Source organism: Cryptomeria japonica, chromosome 3 (genome assembly GCF_030272615.1).
Source record: "Cryptomeria japonica chromosome 3, Sugi_1.0, whole genome shotgun sequence".
In the NCBI taxonomy this organism is placed as follows: domain Eukaryota; kingdom Viridiplantae; phylum Streptophyta; class Pinopsida; order Cupressales; family Cupressaceae; genus Cryptomeria; species Cryptomeria japonica.
The window spans coordinates 417175055-417198370 of record NC_081407.1 but is presented as its reverse complement, the minus strand read 5'-3'; the positions used below and the strand labels follow the sequence as shown (position 1 = coordinate 417198370).

General features: G+C 39.1%; 2 protein-coding genes across 4 annotated transcripts in view; one reads left to right on the top strand and one right to left on the bottom strand.

The window, feature by feature from the left end:
- Positions 1-23316, bottom strand: part of LOC131070465 (condensin complex subunit 2) — a 57470-nt gene that overhangs the window by 6703 nt on the left and 27451 nt on the right. For 2 of the 3 annotated variants that reach the window (XM_058006028.2, XM_058006027.2), the window contains exon 12: positions 9484-9594. In XM_058006028.2, coding sequence (XP_057862011.2) covers positions 9484-9594 — 111 coding nt within the window. Of the gene's footprint in view, positions 1-9483; positions 9595-10160; positions 10233-23316 lie in introns of those variants that run through there. The other variant, XM_058006029.2, reaches the window with a different exon arrangement.
- Positions 150-3286, top strand: LOC131874641 (uncharacterized). Its single transcript, XM_059218382.1, has 2 exons — positions 150-450; positions 738-3286. The coding sequence occupies exon 2, from the start codon at positions 759-761 to the stop codon at positions 3075-3077; it is 2319 nt and encodes a 772-aa protein (XP_059074365.1). The 5' UTR covers positions 150-450; positions 738-758; the 3' UTR covers positions 3078-3286.

Below are 23316 nucleotides of genomic sequence, written 5' to 3'. Positions count from 1 at the left end.
CGTCTGGGCGTCTCCTGGGGGACATCTGGGCGTCTCCGTGGGAGACGCCTGGGCGTCCCCCCGTCCCTCGAGAGACGCCCAGACGTCTCTCGAGGGACGGGGGGACGCCCAGGCATCTCCCGCGTTCGCACGGGATAAAAAGCGCAGTTTTCATTTTTTTTTTAAATTTTTATGACATGTGCTTTTTGGGGGGGGTTAAGGGGTAACCCTAATTGGACGTGGGCCCCACCCCACCCCCCAAAACAACACAAAAACATGTTTAGTTTGGATTTCACTCTCATTATGCAAAACTGATTTTTTTTCCAGCAGCTTGAAGAGGAGGAACAGCTTGAAGAAGATTGATTGAAGAGGTGAGAAAAGTGACTACAAGTGTGATAGGAGCTAGAAGAAGCAAGAAGAAGAGGAAGAAGAAGATTCTTCTACATTTTGGAGAGATTTTTCAAGCACAAGGTAGGGTTTTTCAACTTCTTCTTGTTTTTTTGTTTGTTTTACTTTCTGATTTTCATTGTTCTATGTCATTTTTGGTTTTTTTAATTTTTTTTCCCTATTCATCTAAAGACTCAAAATGAGGTTTGATGTTGAATCTTGAGGGCAAAATGATTCATCATTTTGCCCTCAAGATTCAACATCAAATCTCATTTTGAGATGAATAGGAAAAAAAATTTAAAAATTTAAAAATATATTGTTAAACAAGGCTGATTTTATTTTTATTTTTATTTTTATTTTGTGAAATGCAGTGTCAATTTGAAAATTTCACAATGAGCTCCCAAGGCACGAGTCAAGATAACATGGAAATCCATTCTCATAGTGAGAATGATTCAGAATATGAACCTGAAAATGAGGGGGGTGACCATGGGGCTGATCCTGGAGCCCAATCTAGTTCTATGGCAAGTGCAGCAGCTAGTACAGGTTGCCCTTCAGAGTTGTTGGCACCATATGCTAGGGGTCATTTTGATCCTAAGTCTCCTCTAAAACAGTTTGCTTCACAAATATCAGTACAAGGCACTGCATCACATTCAAGTGGGGGAACAAGGAAGTGGAAGTGCAATATTTGTGACAGAGAATGGTTCGGTAGCATTAGCAGGGTGAATGCACACTTTCTATTTTGGAGAGGAAAAGGCGTGAAACATTGTAAGTTTTTGGAGGAACCCAAAAATATACAGTACAGAATTGAGTTTAACAGGCTTTGGGGGGTTCCAGATGACACAAATATTTCAATGCCTACTACTTTGTCTGCTAGGGCATCACTTCACGACAGCCGGAATGTGCCAGTGCCACATACTTATCATGCTTCGCAGGCGGGAGGAATGATGTTTGGATCTCCATCTACTTCCACTTCTACTGTTGCCAGGACTGGGAAACGTAAGTTGCATACACCACAGAGCAACCCCATTGCTGATATGTTTAATGTGCAGCTGAGAGATGAGATAGATGAATCCATTGGCAATTTCTTCTTTGCCAATGGCATTCCATTTCATGTTTCACGGTCTCCTTATTATAGGAAGATGATAGATATGGTGGCCAAGGGAGGACCATCTTATGTGCCACCAGGGGAGACGAAAATGAGGACCTCGATCTTGGATAAAAGCTATTCCAAGATCAATATTTTGATGGAGAAGATGAAGGCATGTTGGGTGGCATTGGGGTGCAGCATAGTTATGGATGGGTGGACGAACATTAGCCATCGTCCACTCATCAACATCATGGTCACATGTGCAGAGGGCCCATACTTCCTTAGAGCAGTTGATTGTACAGGGCATCGTAAAGATGCTGATTTCCAGTTTCAGGTCCTCAGGGAGGCTATTGAGGAGGTTGGGCCACAAAATGTGGTCCAAGTAGTGACAGATGCAGCATATGTGTGTAGAGCAGCAGGGAGACTCGTTGAGGCAGCCTATAGACACATTTGGTGGACCCCATGTTGTGTGCATGCCATGAACAATGCACTCAAGGACATGGGGAAGATTGACTGGATTAGAGGAGTGGTCACCGATGCGAGAGATGTGCAGATGTTTATCTGCAACCACCACATTTCACATGCACTATTCAGGACCTTCGCGAAGAAGGAGTTCTTGAAACCAGTTGAGACTAGATATGCATCCTATTTCATTCTCTTGGAGAGAATGATTGAGTTGCAAGAGGCATTGCAACTCATGGTTATGACTAATGAGTGGAATAGGTGGGCTGAGGCCAAGACAGAGCAGGGGAGAAGGGTGAAGGAGATAGTGAAGAGTGATGTGTTTTGGACTGATACGAAATACATTGTCTCCATCATTTCTCCAGTATTCCAGGTGATCAGATATGGGGATGGGGATGCACCTAACCTTGGAGAGGTGTATGAGTGCATTGACTCTATGCTTGGCCAGATGCGGGCTGCTGTGCGAGTGAAGGACCCCTCTCTAGCATTCTACAATGAGCAAATCCGGCCTATCATTCAGAGTAGATGGGACAAGTTGAACACTCCTTTGCATATGGCTGCCTTTGCCTTGAATCCTAAGTGGTACAAGGCTAGACCGGGTAGAACGACACCGATTGAGGATGATGAGGTGAAGGCAGGTTTCTTTAGGTGCATAGAGAAGATGTTTGATTCCAGAGATGCCGGTACAATACGCACTGAGTGGGGAAGATTTGCCACTCTTAGAGGTTATTCAGATGCAGCAAAGATGGATATAGACATTATGGCACAGGAGGACCCACTTTTGTGGTGGAAATGTCATGGCCCGAAATCTTTGACCACCACTCTAGCCATCCGTCTGCTATCCCAGGTTTCCAGTTCTTCAGCTGCTGAGAGGAACTGGTCTACATATAGCTTCATCCACTCTCTTAAGAGGAACAGACTTACCTCTAAGAGAGCCGAGAAGCTTGTGGCTGTACATAGTGCTTTGCGTCTCATTGACCGCAAGACACTTATGTACAAGGAGAGTCCAGCGGCACGATGGGATGTAGAGCCAGAGGAGCCTTCACAGATTGATGAGGATGATCCTACCACTTCAGATGCAGGGCTAGTTGGTGTGAGCTTGAGGGACCTTGATCCTCAGGAGTCCAGCAGTTCCAGTGAGGAGGAGTTTGCAGATGATTAGAGGCCTCCATTAGCTACAGTTTGAGTTTTCACTTTTCAGTTTTGTCATTTTGTATTTGACTCGTCTCTTTTGTAATGCTATTGCTACACGTATTTGTATTTGGCTACTCATTGTAATGATGAATCATGTAATCATCTTTATTATTATAGACTTTGCAATGGCATCAGATATTCATATTTTTCGTTTTCCTTTTTCGATATTCATATGATAGAAATGAGAAATCTCCAATTTGACAATTTCATTTGTCAAATTTTATTTACTTTTAGTTTTAGCAATTAGCAATTAGTTACGTATCACTAATCTAAGTAATCTTGGTATTTCCTATAGTTTCATTTGAAATCTAATTCTTATACTGTTATACAGTTATACTGTTATACATCTTTTCAAAACTAGTTTTCCAAGTACTATATGTATATATATGAGCACCACCACCCCGCCACCCCCCCCGCCGCCGTCCCCCCGCCGTCCCCAAATTTAGGCCCTTGGTCCCCCCGTCCCCGAGACGCGTCCCCCTCGTCCCCTCGTCCCCCCGTCCCGGACGCCCGTGGAACACTGAGATTATCAAACGTCAACAAAGGACCAAAATGCTTAAGTTCGCTCCTGTCCCTCAGGAAGGGACCAGAGCGATTTTTGTTGTAGATGATTTTCTCGCCAAATTTCAACCGATCTCAAGGCATGAATGAATGAAAGGAGGCATTGCGAATCCGTTGAATATAATTTTCGAAGGTGATGAAGTGAAATGAGGCCCACAAGAGCAAAATCGCTCCTGTCCCTCTCCAAGGGACCAGGGCGAGGTACCTTGTAGCTCTCGTCCCTCTCCCAGGGACCAGAGCGATTTCCTTCATTAGACAGAATCCAGGCAAATGTCAAGACAAGTGTACGTTCAAAAGCAAGGAAGAACATGAGATGGACGCATTGAATACAAAATGAAGATTTTTTGGACGTCCACAAAGGTCCTAAATGTCTAGTTCGCTCCTGTCCCTCAGGAAGGGACCAGAGCGATTTTTGATATAATTGATTTTCTTGCAAAGTTACAAACAATGTCAAGGCATGAACGAATGGAGTGAAGAAAGACGAATCCGTTGAATATAGACTTGGAACCTGACAAAGTGAGATAAAGGCTACAAAAGGAGGATCGCTCCTGTCCCTCTCCAAGGGACCAGGGCGATACAATGGTGATGTTACTTCCTATGCAAGTTCAAGGTCGATCCAAGTCAAGACAAGGTGGCGAGGGACATTTCAAGGCGTCTTTAGCAAGCACAAACATTAAAAGGTCGTCACAATGATGAAATTCGCATCCTAGGACATAGATCGCTCCTGTCCCTCTCCAAGGGACCAGGGCGATGTTAGATGCATTGGTCATTTTGTGCAAGATTTACGTAAGAACAAGATTTCATAAGGTAATGCAAGGTCTAAGGCATCGTTTGAAGATAACATACAAGAGTTTTGAACGTCCAAACATTGCTAATCAAGGTAAAAAGCTCACATCGCTCCTGTCCTTTGGACAAGGACCAGGGCGATCCTATCAAGAGCACTCATATTCCTTCAAGATCAAAGCAAGGTGAGGTTAAGCGAGGCAAGGGACGACGTTTGGAGGACATCACAATGAAGATCGAAGATAAAAGGATGCATATTGAACGTGGAAATTTGAAGATCGCTCCTGTCCTTTGGACAAGGACCAGGGCGATGAACATCCAAAGACACTCATGAACGCATGCAAGGCAATCAAATTCGAAGAGCTCATCATGATGATTAATGTTGAACGTGGAGATGAAGGAGTTGAACGTGAAAAATGCAAAAATCAAGACAAAATCATGGATCGCTCCTGTCCCTCTCCAAGGGACCAGGGCGATGAGGTACGTCCCTCTCATTTTCATAGTTTTGGCGCCAAATAAGCAATTCAAATTTTCCTTAAATGCTAAGTTCGATAAAAAATTGAAAATCTAATTTAATTAGCATTTAATATGGCGTTGATCTTTTATTAATTATTTTTGCCTTTATTAAAATCGAAATTTGCAAATTAAAAAACGTAAGGCATTAATAATTAATTAATTAATTGATAAAAATCAAAAGGGAGCGCTTGGTATTTTAGAGGTCGGCCTTTATTATTTATTTAAAAATCGTTTTAATTGCTATATTTTGCAAAAAGTCGGCCTAAGGTCAATATGAAGGTGAGCGCCTATAAAGGAAGGTGTTTATTTCATTTTCACATCATCATTTATCATCTCTCATATGCAACTTGGAGAAGGCAAAAGAGGAGCGAATTTCATACAAAGGAAGGGCGAAATTATCATTCAAGAAGAGGAGCGAATTTCATACAAAGGAAGGGCGAAATTATCATTCAAGAAGAGGAGCGAATTCAATCAAAGGTGGTGCGAAACTACTATCCAAAGGAGAGGCGAACTTGAAGTTTCAAGTTAGGCGAACTTGCCAAGGACATTGAAGAACACATCAAAGATTCCAAGGGTGGCGAATTAATAAAGAGGACGTTCATTATCCTTCAAGATCAAGTCAAAGGCTTCAAATTTTAAATTTGCCTAGGCAAATTCCTCATTTTGCATTCTAGAGTTAGCTCTCTAGTGAGGTATGGCGATATGGATTTATTGTTTTTGATTGTTGATCGTCATTGCCTTAATTTTGAATTTTGAAATTTTGATTCCTAGCTCAATCTTTTTTAGGAAATGATTAATAAAGGATTTATCTTTAAGTTTCCTAAAATTTTGCTCTCTAATTTATGTTATGTATTGCAAAATCATGTTACTAATTTTGAAATGTTGTGTAGGCATCAAATGGAGATCTCATCAAGGAAAATCAAGCCGGATCAAGGACGGTCTTCGCCGGGACGATCAAGCCAGGACATGGGCGACCCCTTTCAATCCAGCGTTCCAAGGCGAGGTACATCGTCATCCTGCACATCAAGGACAAAAGGAGTTAGGACAAGAGTTAATTAAAGATAGCTTCTCAACAACATCAAGTTGAATATCTACCAAGTTACAAGTGTCAAATGAGGTGGCGTCCTAGTCATCACTTCTCCAATCAGTGAAGTCCATCTCAGCATGTCCAGATTCAATGTACTTAACTCATGGAAGGTGGCACAAACTCCGATGTACCTACCCTGGCTATCCATTGGTCAATTTTTCTAAAAGGGACATGTGTCCAAGCAATACAATTTTATCATTGGTCAAACATCAAATGTTATGTAATGGTTGTAACAAACCCTAATTAGGGTTTTCATTGTAAAATCTTGGCCATTGATCTTGAATTGATCTAAGCCATCAAATTGTATTGTGGGCACTATATAAGCCCAAACATTTCATTTGTAAAGGATGATTAGAGAGGGTTGGTAATAGTTGGAAGAGTTAGAATATAGTTGATAGAATAGCAATTAGAGTAGAATAGGAGGACAAGGCAAGAAATTGTTGCCATTGATTGTAAACAAATTCCATTTTCATTGAAGTAATGGTGAAATATGTCGTTTTCTTGCAATTTGCATGGTTTCTTGTGGAGTCTTCAATCTTAGATGGTAGATGATTAGATGAATGGAGGAAATGTGATTGATTGATGGTGGAATTCGTACATCCATACTACTAGCAGTTTGTTGATTGCAAACTTGCCTTGCGTAGTCAACTGGATCATTCAGCCTAAGCTCAATTTCAATTTGTTGCCTCTTCATTGATATGCATCAACTTGGATGGTATCTATGCCTGCGGTGATGATTTGAACATCATAAAGCTCCCTTAGAAGATCGCACTAGTCTTGTGTAGATGTTCCATTGATGTCAAAACAAGATCTAGTTAGAGTTTCATCAAAAATCAAGTCATTGCTCCTACATTCTTAGTATTAGGATTAGATCTTCTCTTCGCCCTTATCCTTTTTCCATTTTTTCCAAGTCTAAGTTAGTAGGAGCCTGTGTCCAGCAAAGCAGATCGGAAGTTCAATCATCACATGTAAGTCCCCTTGTGATTCCAGCAAATCACATCATACCACTGGAGCTTGTCCACATGTGGAGACCCCACTAAAAGAACCTTGGAGTCTACCTAACTGATCCTTTACGCGAATCTTCAGCAGTTAGAGACTATTTTCTCAAGAGAGGATAAGATGCCTATTGGTATTTTATTCTGTGTATGATTGTGTACAAAATACACGTCAACAGGTTGTCATACCTCCTTGTAGTAACTTGAGCAGTTTTGAGTCATTTAGTGTTGATCTAAGCCCGTTTGAGGCATTCCAGTGTGTCTTGTAAAAATGTCCAAGTGTTGCATCTCTTGGTCTTGGTGTCTTCTGGCTTAGGGCAGGAGTTTAGGGTATTGTGATTGTGTTGGTCTCCCTCCCCATCCTCTCTTGGTGCGCGTCGATGGTGCCTAGTGTACGAGAGAGTAGTTTGCCTACTTTGTCCCCTAGTCCTTTTTCACATTTTTGTGTCCCTCGAGCATCCCCAAGGTATTTTGTCTACTCCAACATGTCTATGGTATCCATGGGACCGATCCTTGACTTCGATTTGCTCACTAGTCAAGACACCAACCCAGAAAAAAAGGAGAACAACAAAAGACTAGGTTGACAAGGACACTAGGGCGCCCAGACGATGCCAATGTGCCTAGAGGACTACAACGCACCACATGCTATTGTCCTAATTGCATGCCCCTGTTCATTGTGAGCAGCCCCATCCAATGCACTTGTTCGACAAGGTTTTCAAAGCCCCAAATGGGCAATTTGAGTGATCTGAAGTTGTCGTAAGTGCTTGGAGAGTCAAGGGAACCTCTGAGGCGGTCAAGTGTGTTGTTAGTAAGCTCTACAGGTGTCGATTGCATTGGTTTGTGTATTTGTATCCACAAGAACCCGATCATCGCACCTAGGACCAAGGAGAAAACCTAGTTTGCTGAGAGAAGTCTTGTAGCCTCTTGTGATGTCTTGTAAGGGTTGAAACCCTTAGATAACCTTGCCTAAGGTGGTCCTAAGCCTTCTCCTGCATTTAATTGGCATTTAGGGACTTTACTCTCCCATTTGTGCATTGTCAAGTTGCAACAAGATTTTGTATGGTTGCAGTTGAGCTAGTGGACTCCTACAAGTATAGTTAGTGTATGGGCATGAGTTGGTTGCCCTAATGTGATGCAGATTGGAGGTTGATGAATCCCTCATACCATCCTGATCTCAGTTGTGAGAAGGTGTGATCGTAATATGTGCCAATCATCTTCGAGGAGTAGTCCTTCCTCTCTCTCTTCTACCATTCATCATGACAAATGGTTCCATTGTTAGTCTTTCGTTGTCGTCACCTTGCTTGTGCAATGGTGTAGTTTTCGGTAGATGTTCTTATGTGTGTGTGTGTCATAGTCTCTCTCTCACAACACTTGTGTGCACGTCGTCGTGAAGTGCGACATGTTGTGTCAAATCCTTAGCATTGAAGTTGTTCATTTTATCTGGAATATTTCAAAAAAAATTACTCCAATTTTTCTTGGCTTGGACAATAGACTAATTCAAAATGAAATCTAGTGTTGATTTTAAATAATAACCAATGTAAACATAAAACAAGAAAGCATTTTGATATTTTTGGTAGCCATTGTTGTTCAAATGCTTGTACATGATGGAATAAATAACCAGCCACTTTATTTTTGAAAACCAATACCATATATGCAAGAGTAAGTGTACATGTTCTCAATGAAATTTAATATACACACCAAACAGGGCCACAAATAGTTTGCTAGATGGAAATTGATCTAGAACTGTAATTTTGAACATTAGAGTCTTCAAAACTGGTAAAGGAAAAACACAAGATTATTTAATCAATTATATACAAATATAAAAATTATTTTTAAGATCATTGCTGGGACAATCGTGAAATTATTGTGTGTTTTCAAGAAGCATTCCAAAATTCCTGAAACACTAGACCAAACATTTCAAGACATTTTGAACGAGTTTCCTTTTAAAGGAATGCTTCAAAGCTATAAGTTGCCAATATCGTAAGGAATACTGTGTATCAAAGTTAAGAGAGGTTGCATTTCCATTTCACTTGATTAGCATTAATGGCAATAACAAAAAAAAATCCATATCTTTTACGAATGCATAAAAAACCAGATCCTTCAGCAGATTTTTGGTGGACAGTTGGACTAGAAAGGAGATACTTGCATAACTCTTTGAGATGGTTAAAACATTATAGGAAAGAATCATAGCAATTATATGCATTCTGATCATTTTTCATGTCTATTGTACCTAGGTCTCTAAAATATAAATGATGTTGTACGCGAGTGCAACAGGACAAATACTAGCCTCTTAATTGATACCAAGCCACTTCACAGGGAACTTTGAAGCCAGATATATTGTAGACAATTCCTTAAAAAGAAATCAGAAAGCATCAAATGAATCATTTGAACAAAGGTTTACAAACATTCTGAAACAAAAGCAAATAGCATACCATTTTTGTGTTCCTACAAACATCTTGTATAGCAACCCAAAGTGTTCTTTTTAAAACATGAACATCAACTTGCTTTGATGTTTTGTCGTAGTCAACTTCAATCTTTTGAACCTACAAAACAAAAGCAAATTAATTTTGACTACAAAAATTGACTAGCTATGTTGCCTGGCAACAATTTATGCATAAACTGAACTTTTCAAAAATCAAACTTGCTGGAATAAACTTATGTTCTAAGTACACTTAGAAGCATCATACCAAACAAAATGGAAAAAGGCAAATTCAAATTTGAAGGATGATGCCTACAAGTTAAGTTACCTTTTCCATACATGTGGCAAAGTAGCATTCTTGGCAAAGCACTTACATTATACAAAATTATAGCACTAGATACAGCTCAAATATTCTATTCTCGACATCTTTCTTTGTCAGATTCTTTCTACCACTCAATTTACAAAAGAATGCTCAACAGAAAAATTTCCTACTTCTAATAAACATGAAATTTCATATTTCCAACTTGTAGCATTTTAGCATCTCAGTTAATTTTTCATTTCTTTTCAATCTGTGAGATGCAAAGCATGTGCATCATCATATCGAATACACAATTTTTTTTATTTCATGGTGAAATGAAAACCAGAATCTCAAGGTTTAGCAAATGAAAGTTAATCAGATTTGCAAGTGTTACCATCATATTTTTAATCTTTGATCTGTAATTAGCTTTTGACGTGAATCACTATCATAGGGAGTGGGTTACCCTACAAGAAATGACAAGAGTGTCATTGATTGAAAAATAATGAAATCAAAGTCACAATCCATCAAACAAATGTGTGACACTCAAAACTGACTATTCTATTCGAACTCGGCAATCCAAAGGAAACATGAAATGCTATATTCATACTTATAGAAAGAATCAGACCACAACAAAGAATCTAAGGAATGTCTAGACAAAATGTTATCTCCAAATATGTCACTCACAAATATTCATCCACTACCAGCGAAATTTGCCATCCTATATCTGGACAAAGGTGAGTGAGATGGCATTATACCAAGTGCATACTTGGCATGTGTCTCATTCATTTCAACAAAGACAAATTCATTATAGAAATCCAATCATACACCATGTCAACCTTTTTCCGTACAAGCAATGTCACCATGTGAGGAATTTGATCCCTAGCTGTTGTGCGCGGGAGGAGGGACAAAAGTCCTGGGTAACTCCTTGCAGATTGATAGGATCAGTTGTTCAAACATATATCGCAATTATGCCCTCCTTCTAGCGCCAATTCTGTTGAGTGCAGGAGGAGGGACAAAAGTCCTGCACAACTCCTTGCGAATATGATTATCTATGAACAGCTTGATAATGATCGAGGCATGATAGTACTGCCCTCCTTCTAGCGCCAATTCTATTGTGCGCGGGAGGAGGGTAGAAAAAGTCTTTAAGATTGCTCCTTGTAAATTATGAATTGATAGAATCTGGATTTTCAGGTGTTAGGCATTCATCGCGATCAGGCCCTCCTTCTAGCGCCAATTCTGTCGAGCGTGGAGGGACAAAAGCTCTTGAGATTACTCCTGCAATTCAATCTCAAAGATCTCCTTTTGAATCCAAGGAAGATCAGTGGAAAGCTTTTTCTCAAACACTCGACGGAAGGTGATCGTTGGATCGTCAGTTGGACTTGCGAAAACAAGGAATCAAGCTGGAACCAGTTGAACATTCAAGTTGAATCTGAGATATTCAAGATCTCTCTTTGTAATGTCCCCACCTTTTTAGCATCTCAGTGGAGTTCTTGGCCTTTACATTCTCCGAAGGCTAAGTGGAGAAATAAGGAGAAATTGATTAAATTAATTTCTTATTAAGTCATTAAATAAAATGAAATAAAAAAAGGTGACTTTATATTTAATTAATTTAATTAAAAGTGACTTAAGTGATTTATTTAAATATTTTAATGTTATTATAAAGTTATAAAGTAGCTTTATAATAATAAAGTCACTTTAATATTATAATGTGTGAATATGTCTTTAATCCCACATTGGCCAAGAAAGTGTTCGAGCTCTCATAAGAAAGAATAAAAAGGGACTTAAGAGCTCATTTTATATCATCCATCCAGAGAATTGATATTTGTTTGTTATGAACTTGGGAGAAGAAGCCAAGGGTTTCTGATTCAGTCAGCCATTGGAGAGCGACAATTCTTCAGTGTTGCAACCATTTGAGGTGGTGAAATATCCACTGAATTTGGCATTTCAGGAGAGCTTCATTCTGGAGTTCTATTTGGGCTTTAAAAAGAAGGGAAGACATCTAGGGTATGCAGATTTTCGAATATATATCAATTGCAGACCTACAGTTTCATTTGGCAGCCATTAAAAATCAGAATTGAAGCAATCATTTCAAGATACAATTGCTGCTACAGTACGCGCGCTACAGTAGACGCTACAGTACTCGCGCTACAATAATCCGTGAATAGTGAAACGCTACAGTGGCGTGAATAGTGACGTGCTACAGTACTAAGAAATCAGGCATTTAATTGGCAAATTATTCGTAGCTACAGCAGGAACGTGTTTAATTGGCAGTCCATTGAAGAGTGGAGACCATCATTTGCAGCAAGCATTTTACATATCAGGTTCTCTAATTTTGCTGTCATAAGTTTTGGAAATTACATGTTATACCTTTGTAACTATTTGGTGTGAGAATAACTAATAAAAACTTCATTATGCTGCTACCACATAATTTCTAGTTTGCATGCCAAGTGTTTGATGATTTGTCAAGCAGCTGTAGTTGTTATTTAGTTACTTATATGCATCAAAATCAATTGGCATATCATTTCTATGACATTGTTAGTCAATCTTTCATGGTTAGAGGCATTCAAAACATTAATTGCAGTGTACAAGACCCAAACAATACAAACAGAAAACTCATAACAGCAAGTACAGACTTTGCAAGACAAGTGTTTGACAAAATTCCCAAGGGTAGAAATCAATGATTTAAGGGCAAAGTTAGTAAGGGTTCTTACACTCTTATTCCAGAAAATCCAAAAAAAGTGAAAAATAGAAAATAAAAATAAAAAAGTGAAAAATCAAAAAAAGAAAGGATTTCTCAATGGAGCGGCAACAGTTTCACGAGGAGCAACAAGTTGATTTTCCTGAACTTTGGTGGAGATTAGATACACAACTTTATCCACAAAGATTGTCCGAGTTTGCAAGACCAGGGCAGTGTCAAGTTCACGAGACAGAGGAACATGATGAGATGCATTGCTTGAAGTACTTATCAAGGATGGAATCGGCAGCGCAAGGAAAAATCTTCTTTTGGGATGTCCCTAGGCCAGAAACGGAAGAAAACAATTTCAGTGTCCCAGAAACCAAAGATCCTCTTCTAAGCTTCATGTGGATGATCGAGAGTCAACTCATTTTGGATGGTGAAATGCGTCTTGAAAACATATTGCTACCATTGTGGTGTAGAATTCACAACTCACCTCACTCTGAATTTACTTGCTCCGTATGTGAAATGGCTATCAATCAAGTCAGAAACCAGTTTGGAATGCCAACTTTGTCTGAGGAAGAATGCATTATGAACAAATCTTGGGGTGCTCATCTCGCAGTTGAATTTAGGAGAACCTATGAACAAGACATTGCTCCAGCATCTGAATGTGAGAAGGATCAATTGTACGTTGACGATACAAATGTACCTGAGGAACAATGTATTATAGTGGATAGCTCGCCATGCCTTGCACCTGAAAAAGAATACCATGAAACAAAAGTTGAAGAATCGGTTGAGAATACTCAAACATTGACAAAGGAAGATCTATCCCTTGAAGAATTCTCGTTTATGCTACAAAAGGAGATCTTTGAGATTGAATTGCAAGAGTTTTCAAATGGCCTCATTGAAGAAGACAATCAAGTTGAGATATTGAATGGAGAATCACAGATCATCATAAGTGAGCCCAAATATGAGGAACAATTCAAAGGGGCGCTTGAAGATTTCATCACCATTATGCTATTTGAGGAAGCATTAAAGGATCTTGTAGAGGAAACGCAAATGGAATCACTACCAAATTTTTTTCTAGATAAGCAAGTTACTGTGAGTGATGTGATCCATCATCAGCTCCGACCTCCTGAGACTATACTTGAAGACGAGACATCACCTGAGATTATCTTTGATCCACTAGAGGAGATGTTTGAAGCTCAATTCATCAAGGAGACTCTCATTTTTGAAGATATGCTAACAAAATTTCATGAAGATGCCTGGTTTATGCAAGATACCTCAGTGAAAATAGAGAATCTTGAGCTATTCGAAGGGGCGCTGAGCTTGTTTCAAGAGGAATTTCCAAATCAAGATCAACATGTTGTGGATGCTCGTGGAATAGTTCATCATCAATGGCGACCTCCTGAAGGAGCTGGTGACTTCACTTCCAACAATACAATTCCGTCTGAGCCTGAAATATGCCAGGTTGTCTTTTTCCTTAATCCTAGCTTTGAAAGTTATTATGATTTTGATTATGGGGATTTTGGGAAAACAACTTGTATCTGGATTGATCATGGTCCTAACGAATTACCTCAGTTGATCATTTTGAGTGAAAACTTGCTTGAGTATGAGAAATGCATGGTGAGAGTTTGTCTTGTTGTGTTTAAGGATGAATTTGCCCGACTGAGAACCATCATGTTTGCCATGCTCCTGTTACACAACCTGAGAAATCATGTAAAGTCATGTATATATTTTGCTTCTTTGAGTCGTGTCGAGTCTAGGACTCTTGTATATAGGTTTAGAATAGGTTTTCTTTTCGTGTTTTTAGATTAGAGGTCTTTTGAGCCTTGTTCTTAATTTGCCTTGAGTCATTTGACTCATGATCTAGTGTGGCTCGGGTAGTTTAGTTGTTTGCTTTCTTTAGATAGTTTGCTTTGGTGTGCGTTTTAGTTTAGTTTGTTTTGAGTCGGTTTGTCGGTCGGTTTGCTTTAGTTTAGGTGTCTTGAGTGGGAGCCTCCATTTTGTGAGAAAGGCGTTTGTGTTGTTGCCCGCACACTGGCAATATCCTGGGTCTTATGTTAGACTCATTTCTTAGATATCTATTCATGAAGTGCTTGGAATCCGAGGTTGTTCCTCTTTAGCTTTATCATCTGATCAGGACCTGTATTTGACTTGGAAGGGAATCATTTTCTGTGTCTTGATGCCGACATCTGTTGATTACTATATCTTCACACATTAATAGACTCCGAGTCATTATGGTTTTCAGGCAAAGCTGTGATTGGTGAAAAATCTAAAATCTGGCTTCAGCGCCACCGCAATCCTCAAACCCTAGTAAGCTTCACTGCTTACGAGCCAAAGGAATTGACGGAGTGAAAAAGCAATATCAGAAAAAAAAAAAAAAAAAAAAAAAGAAATGAAATGAAATATCAAAATTGGCTAAGGGGAATATGCGAGTAACTCCATCGGGGCTATAGACGCCTGGCTGGCAATGGAGCAATGTTCGTGAGCTTGCGGCGATAACCTCGTCGGGACTATGGACGTCTGACTGGCAGCGAGGCTCTATCCAAGATGCTTTTGAAGTTCAGATAAACTACGTAGCTAATCACAGGGGAACCTGAAGGTTATAATTGTCTTGTCGAGAGGAATGAATACACTTGCACACACCTGGGTAATCAAAGACTAAGTGTCTGGATTTGGTTAAAGAGTCTCCTTCCACTTTGAGTACATTTTCTAATCTCCTGATGAGCTAGGTTGAATTTTCCGGAGGTTCTAGGTGTCGATTGAGTCTTTATCTCTGAAATGTTTCAGGAACATTTATTCAAGGTGGCGCTAGATGTTGTGACGTTTTCACACATCGCCCCATTGCAAATGGGGACCCTTGCTTTTTTTGCTTTTTAGGGTTTGTTTTTTTTGGTCTTTTAGGGTTTTGTTAGCTAGCCTTTGCATTTTGAGTGTCGCCCAGGTGATCACATGGATAAGCAAGTCCAGCTTGAGTGATGTCTTGATTCTGAAATTTGGCTAAGTCTGGAATGTCCTGAAATTTGGGCTAAGTTTGAAAGTCTTGATCCTGAAATTTGGCTAAGTCTGGAATGTCCTGATCCTGAATTTGACTAAGTCTGGAAACTAAAAAGCCTCAAAAAACTAGATTTTGCAATATAACTCCTGGAGGTCTGAAACCACTCTCAAACATCCTGAAAGTATATATGGAATATAACTTAAAGTATAAGAAATGTCACTTATACTTAAATGTTATATTCCATTAAAATTGTCCTGATAGAGAGTTCGAAAAGTCAAATTTCGCTCCTGACCTTCACTGAGGATCCAGAGCGAAAAACGCTCATGTCCCTCTCCAAGGGTCCAAGGCGAATCGCTCATGTCCCTCACCAAGGGTCCAGAGTGAAAAAGCTTAGTGGAGTCATTCCTGACCTTGTTTGGACAAATTGAGACATCAAAGGCATGATGGAGGACAAAATGAACGTGATAGAGCATCCAGACTTGATTAAGGACGATGAAATGATGGAATATTTGTCTAGAAAGGTAAATTCGCTCCTGTCCCTCACCAAGGGACCAGAGCGATTTTATTCATATACACATTTTTAGACCTTGTTTGGACTCGAACTTTTATTCATGGCGTGTAAAGAGATGATATTTTCCTCAGCGAAGGAAATTTGAAGTGAAAAGTAAAAAGATTTGGCCCTGAGAGCAAAAATCGCTCCTGTCCCTCACTGAAGGACCGGAGCTTGAATTCCAATTTCGCATTATCCTTGCAAGATTTAAGTGGTTTCGCGATTTGAGGAGGTCAAGGGAAGTATGTTTTGCCCGTTGAATATAACTTAAGTACGTCACAATGAAGAAAATCGGCCTAAGTAACAAGTTCGCCCCTGTCCCTCTCCAAGGGACCAAGGTGACTGGCTAGGGCGCTCCTGTCCCTCTCCAAGGGACCAGAGCGATTTTCCCTCAAGACAAGATTCAGGCAAGAGAAAAACAAGTTTTACGTTTGAGGTGGGTGAAGGAAGACGCAATCGATCCCTTGAAGATAATTTTCGAAGCTAGCAAAGGACGAATTGGCTTGTAATTGCAAAAGTGCTCCCGTCCCTCACTGAAGGACCGGAGCTTGAATTTCAAATTTGCACTGTTCTTGCAGGATCAAGACAATTTTATGATTTGAAGAGACCAAGGAAAACATGATTTATCCATTGAATATAATTTGGAAGGCTAACAAAGGACGGATAAGCTTGGATTTGCAAAATAGCTCCTGTCCCTCACCAAGGGACCAGGGCGAAAATGCTTTAAAGTGCACTCATTTCAAAGATCGAATAAATTGAACTCGAAATTCTAAGTAAAAATGCCATCTTGGACGTCAAAAATGAGGTCTTGGACGTAAAAAAAAAAGAAGTGTGAGGTCTAGAATGAGATCGCTCCTGTCCCTCACCAAGGGACCAGAGCGATCTTGTTAATAGCCATTATTTTTCATGATTGGGCGCCAAATATCCTTCAAATTACATTAAATGCCAGATTCGATAAAACCTTGAAATATTTTTGGCATTTAATAAAAGCGCATGGTATTTAATAATTAATTTTGAGCCTAAAAAAATCGAATTTTTTAATTATAAAGGCATTTAAAATTAATTATTATTATTTTAAAAAATAAAATAAAATTGGAGCGCTTGGGGTATTATTTAATGTTTTTATCAAGTCAGCCTCTTCTTTTATTAATTTTTATTTATCTTTTGGCCTATTTTTCCAAGTCGGCCCATGGAAATAAAATGGTGAGCGCTCTATATATTTGAGGCATGTTTTTCATTATTCAAATCATTCACTCATCATTTCAAGTGCGATTTGGAAGAGCAATTTGAGGAGCGAATTTCTACCAGGAGTGGGGACTAAGAAGGGCGAAATTCATCTTGAAGGCTATTGGAGAGGCGTATTTCTTGCTAGATTGGAGGATAAATTCCAGATGTTTTGAAGGTATTTGAAGGCGAATTTCCAGATCTTGAAGAAGCTAGTGGAAGATGGAGTTCTTTTCCAAGCTAAAGGGGGCGCATTTTGCTAAAGGGAGTCTTGATCTACATTTTGCCTAGCGAATTCTCCTATTTTTGCATCATTTTTTAGAATTAATTCCCAAGTGGAGGTATGGCGTAATCACCTTGGCACCATTTTTGAAGATTTAAATTTTGCTTTGAAAATCCTAAATTAGGAAATGATAACTCAAGATTTATCATGAGGTTTCCTAAATTAAAATCTTGAATCTTCCTTTTAAAGTTTAATTTTTAGATTTCAAGATATATTACTAATTTTGAAATGTTGTGTAGGTATCAAGATGGCGACTCCAAGCTCGAAAGATCTACAAGTCGGAAGACTCTCCTCAAGGACGATCAAGCAAGGACAAGGACGACCTTCTTCGATCCAGCCTAGCATCGACAAGGACGGCCTTCTTTGGACTATCGTCATCAAGGGTGACCTCTTCCAATCCAGCATTCCAAGGCGAGGTACATCATCATCCTGCAAATCAAGGACACAAGAAGTTAGAAGAAGGGTTCGTTGAGGAAGCCAATAGTTCCAGATGAATTAATTAAAGCTAGCTTCTCAACAACATTAAGTTGAATATCTACCAAGTTACAAGTGTCAGACAAGGTGGCATCCCAGTCATCGCTCATCCAGTCAGTGTGGTCCACCTCAGCATTTCCAGATTCAATGTACCTAACTCATGGAAGGTGGCACAAACTTCTATGTACCTACCCCGGCTATTCATTGGTCGAATTTTCTAGAGAGGACATGTGTCCAAGCAATACAATTTTATCATTGGTCAAGCATTAAATGTTATGTAATGGTTGTAACAAACCCTAATTAGGGTTTTCATTGTAAAATCTTGGCCATTGATCTCGAATTGATCTAAGCCATCGAATTGTATTGAGGGCACTATATAAGCCCTGGCATTTCATTTTGTAAAGGTAATTAGCAATAATTAGGAATAGTTAGAATAGGAATAGTTGGAAGCAGTTAGAAGATAGAGAGAGAATAGCAATTAGAGTAGAGTAGAGAGAGAAGGCAAAGATTGTTGCCAAGATGTTGTTGTAAAAGACTTGTAACTTCATTGAAGAAATGCTGAAATTTATGGGTCGATTCGACAATTTGCATGGTCTTTATACTTCTCATGTTTGATTTTATGATTAGATGAGTGGAAGAAATGTGCTTGATTGATGGTGAAATTCGTATATCCATACTACTAGCAGTTTGTTGATTGCAGACTTGCCTTGCGTAGTCAACTGGAATCATTCAGCTTAAGCTTAACTTCAATTGTCGCTTCTTCATCGATATGCATCAACCTGATGGTGTCTATGCCTGCAGTGATGATTTGAACATCATAAAGCTTTCCTTCGAAGATCGCACTAACCTTGTGGAGATGTTCCTATGATGTCAAAACAAGACTTAGTTAGAATTTCATCAAAGATCATTCATTGCTCTTACATTCTTAGTGTTAGGATTAGATCCTCTCCTCGCCCTCGTCTTTTTTTCCTTTTTTCAAATCTAAGCTACTGAAAATCCTGTGTTCCAGCAATATTCAAAGCAAATCAAAAGTTCAGGCATCAAATGTAAGTCCCCTTGTGATTCCAGCAAATCACATCATACCACAAAGAGCTTATCCACACGTAGAGACCCTACATACAAGAACCTTGAAGTCATCCTGATTGATCCTTTTTCGCGATATCTTCAGCAATCAGAGGCTTTACTCAAGAGAGGATAAGGTACCTTTAGGTATTTTATTCTGTGTTTGATAGTGTACAAAATACACGTCAACACTAGCAAATACAGATTATGACAAATTCATGCAAGAACAAATTCATCAAAATAGAATAGAAATCCAATCAGTTCAAATGCATAAATGGTGTGTTTCACATTTCTAGGGTGTGTTGTGATGGTTTGCTAAGAAAATGTATGCATAGATATGTATGTTTGGATATGTTGATAGCATCTAGACCCGTAAAAATCATTCTATGGATTGTGTATAAAAATTTGTAATTCTATTAGAGTGGTTTTTATACAAAGATTACAGTCATTGTAGGATCCCACGATACTCCATAGTTAAGCTAATTTCTTGTAATTTCTAATTGCTGATTTCAAGAAGAGGCGTGACTCATTTTTTAGCAGCAGTTTAATTCAAAATGTGTTTCTGCAGATAACTCCATGTGTTATGGTCATACAAGCATAAATTGTGAAAAACTGTGAGTACTCACAAACTGCCATTGTTAGCAATTTTTAACCTGCAATAATCACATTTTTTTCAAGAAATTGGCCCTCGTGATTTTTCAAAAAAAAAATTCCAAAAAATCACAATCCATTACAAGTTTAAACAATTTTTGGGTAATTTTTTCATCATGAAACGGTTTTCAGTTCTTGTGCTCGTCTGCAAAAAATTGTTTTCACATTTGTTTGCAAGGTAGCTATTTTCAACCTCAATGACTTAAATGCTAGTATTTCACAAGATAGCAAAACCCTCAATAGCCTTGACTAACAGGTTGTTTGGTTTGTTGGTTGTCCAAAGACTAATTTGTTTGAGGCATTCTACGCAGCACCTCTTAACACTCCAACATTTCCTTTTCTTTCTACCCGGATTGTTATCCACTAACCACTTGTTATTTTTTGTGGAAAGGAATAAATTTTCAGAAGTGCTCCTTTGCTATCTAACATTCTTTCCATCCACCCGATCCCAATGATTTAGATATCCTTAGGGAGGCCAACATTGATAGTGCGGAAGAGGTTCTGACCCTGGAGCTTCATCATTAGGACATACAGCCCTCTAGTGCAGCTCTCTTTGCAGTATCAAGTCACTGGTTACATATGTTTTTTTGAACCTTTGTACTTAACTTGTAGGTTGACTTTGTACAAAGCAGATTGGAATTGAAAATTTGAAAACATTTAGTATCTATTTATCATTTGACCGTTGTTGAGTATGCACCATACAATGCAATGTAACCAGTGATATGACCATTAATGAAATATCTAGATTCTATATTCCAAAATTCATGTGGTGAACTCTCATTTTTATTTGCTTTCTATATCTCTATACTATAAAAATACCTTTAAATATAAAAAGCAGTAGGTTTTCCTCCTTATTGTGTGTTTTTTGAAATTTTTGTTTTTGCCCACCTATATGCTAATTCTTCGAGGAAAAAAAAATCTTTATCTTTCAGTTTACCCTTTTTTTTCTTGAAACAATTTATTTGTCAATGTTTCCTTCTTGTTTCATTTCCAACAAAACAGCAATTAATCACATCATTATGGAAAAACAGATTCCTTGAACATGGCACTTAGTAAAACAATCTTCATTTCATTTCACTAATAAACTGTGTAAGTGTTAGTGAAGTAATCATTTGAATCAGATGGACAATAATGAACAATTAATGAGAGAATATTTCCACAGTCCATGAAATATTGTAGTTGTAGCTTCTGGATTAGATTGTGTGTATATTTTTTTGATCATCAACGTTTCAGATCACACTCCGTGATCCATCATTAGGATGATAGAGAGCATAAGGAGATAAAAATGAGTTGGTTGCAGACCTGAGCAGAATATAAAGAAAGAAACAGGAAGGGTGAAGGTAGAAGGTGCACAAAGTACAAGGCTAGGACAAGAGGAGTGTTGTGAGGTATTCACACATTGCCCCATTGTAGATGGGGACCCCCACCTTTTGCTCTCTTGGTTGTGTTAGAGTCTTTTCTATTAATCTTTGCATTGAAGGAATAGAGTTTCTCAGGTAGCTAGAGGGTCATCAAGTCAGGTTGGTCTCCTTAGGGTGGAGTGAAGACAGTCGGTTGTGAGCATGAAAGTAGATCCAGAACCCCTTGGATCATGCCTAGGTTTCTTGTGTTATCTGATCATATTTCTAGTGGCAAGAGTAAACCTTGGTCGAATGAATTGTGTCCTCCTTGAATTTCACATAGAACCCCGTACCTTGCTAAGGACATAGAGAAAACTTGTTCCATGTCCTTGCTAAGGTCCTAGAGCGAACTTGTTTCATGTCCTTGAAACAGTCCTAGAGCGAATGTCCTTGGAGCAGTCCTAGAGCAAATGTCCTTGGAGCAGTCCTAGAGAGAATATCCTTGGAGAGGTCCCAGAGCGATTTTTTGCATTTAGCTCTCGTACCTTGCCAAGGGTCAAGAGCAAATTTGAGAAATCATGTACCTTGCAGAGGCTTGAGAGCGAACTTTCCAAATTATGTACCTTGTTGAGGTCCAAGAGCAAAAATTTCACCAAGGGCATGTACCTTCCAAAAGATCAAGAGCGAAATTTTATCAAGTCATGTACCTCACAAACGTCTTAGAACGAATTTCTTCACCAAGTGATGTACCTCACAAAGGTCTTAGAACGAATTTCCTCCATAGGTGCTCTCAAAGGTCAAATTGATGATGCTTTCATGTGGAACGATTGGAAAACTTAAGGCTCAAATCAATGAGGTAGAAGAAAGAGGAAGAAATTGGACCATGTCCTCGCTAAGGTCCTAGAGCGAACTTTTTCATGTCCTTGCTAAGGTCCTAGAGCATACTTTTTCTTATCCTTGCTAAGGTCCTAGAGCGAACTTTTTCATGTACCTTGCTAAGGTCCTAGAGCGAACTTTTTCATGTACCTTTCAAAGGTCCTAGAGCGAATTTTGAGTTTTGTCCTTCCAAAGGTCCTAGAGCTAATTTTGAGTTTTGTCCATCCTTCCAAAGGTCCTCGAGCGAATTTTGAGTTTTGTCCTTCCAAAGGTCCTAGAGCGAATTCTGAGTTTTGTCCGTCCTTCCAAAGGTCCTAGAGCGAACTTTTTCTTGTCCTCGCTAAGGACATGGAGCGAATTTCTCACCTTGGACCTTGTCCTTGCAAAGGACATGGAGCAAATTTCTTACCTTGGACCCTGTCCTTGCTAAGGATTGAGAGCGAACTTTTCATGAAGATATGTACCTTGCCAAGGTCCTTGAGCGAATTTTTTTGAAAGCACGTACCCTACCAAGGTCCTTGATTGAATTTTTTGAAAGTGTGTACCTTGCCAAGGTCCTAGAGCGAATCTTGGAGTGTGTACCTGTTGACGTGTATTTTGTACACAATCATACACAGAATAAAATACCTAAAGGCATCTTATCCTCTCTTGAGAAAATAGTCTCTAACTGCTGAAGATTCGCGTAAAGGATCAGTTAGGTAGACTCCAAGGTTCTTTTAGTGGGGTCTCCACGTGTGGACAAGCTCCAGTGGTATGATGTGATTTGCTGGAATCACAAGGGGACTTACATTGAACTTCCGATCTGCTTTGCTGGACACAGGCTCTTACTAACTTAGATTAAAAAAATGGAAAAAGGATAGAGGGCGAAGAGAGGATCTAATCCTAATACAAAGAATGTAGGAGCGATGATTTGATTTTTGACAAAACTCTAACTAGATCTTGTTTTGACATCAATGGAACATCTACACAAGACTAGTGCGATCTTCTAAGGGAGCTTTATGATGTTCAAATCATCACCGCAGGCATAGATACCATCCAAGTTGATGCATATCAATGAAGAGGCGACAAATTGAAATTGAGCTTAAGCTGAATGATTCCAGTTGACTACGCAAGGCAAGTCTGCAATCAACAAACTGCTAGTAGTATGGATGTACGAATTCCACCATCAATCAATCACATTTCCTCCATTCATCTAATCATCTACCATCTAAGATTGAAGACTCAACAAGAAACCATGCAAATTGCAAGAAAAACGACATATTTCACCATTACTTCAATGAAAATGGAGTTTGTTTACAATCAATGGCAACAATTTCTTGCCTTGTCCTCCTATTCTACTCTAATTGCTATTCTATCAACTATATTCTAACTCTTCCAACTATTTACAACTCTCTCTAATCATCTAAAATTCCC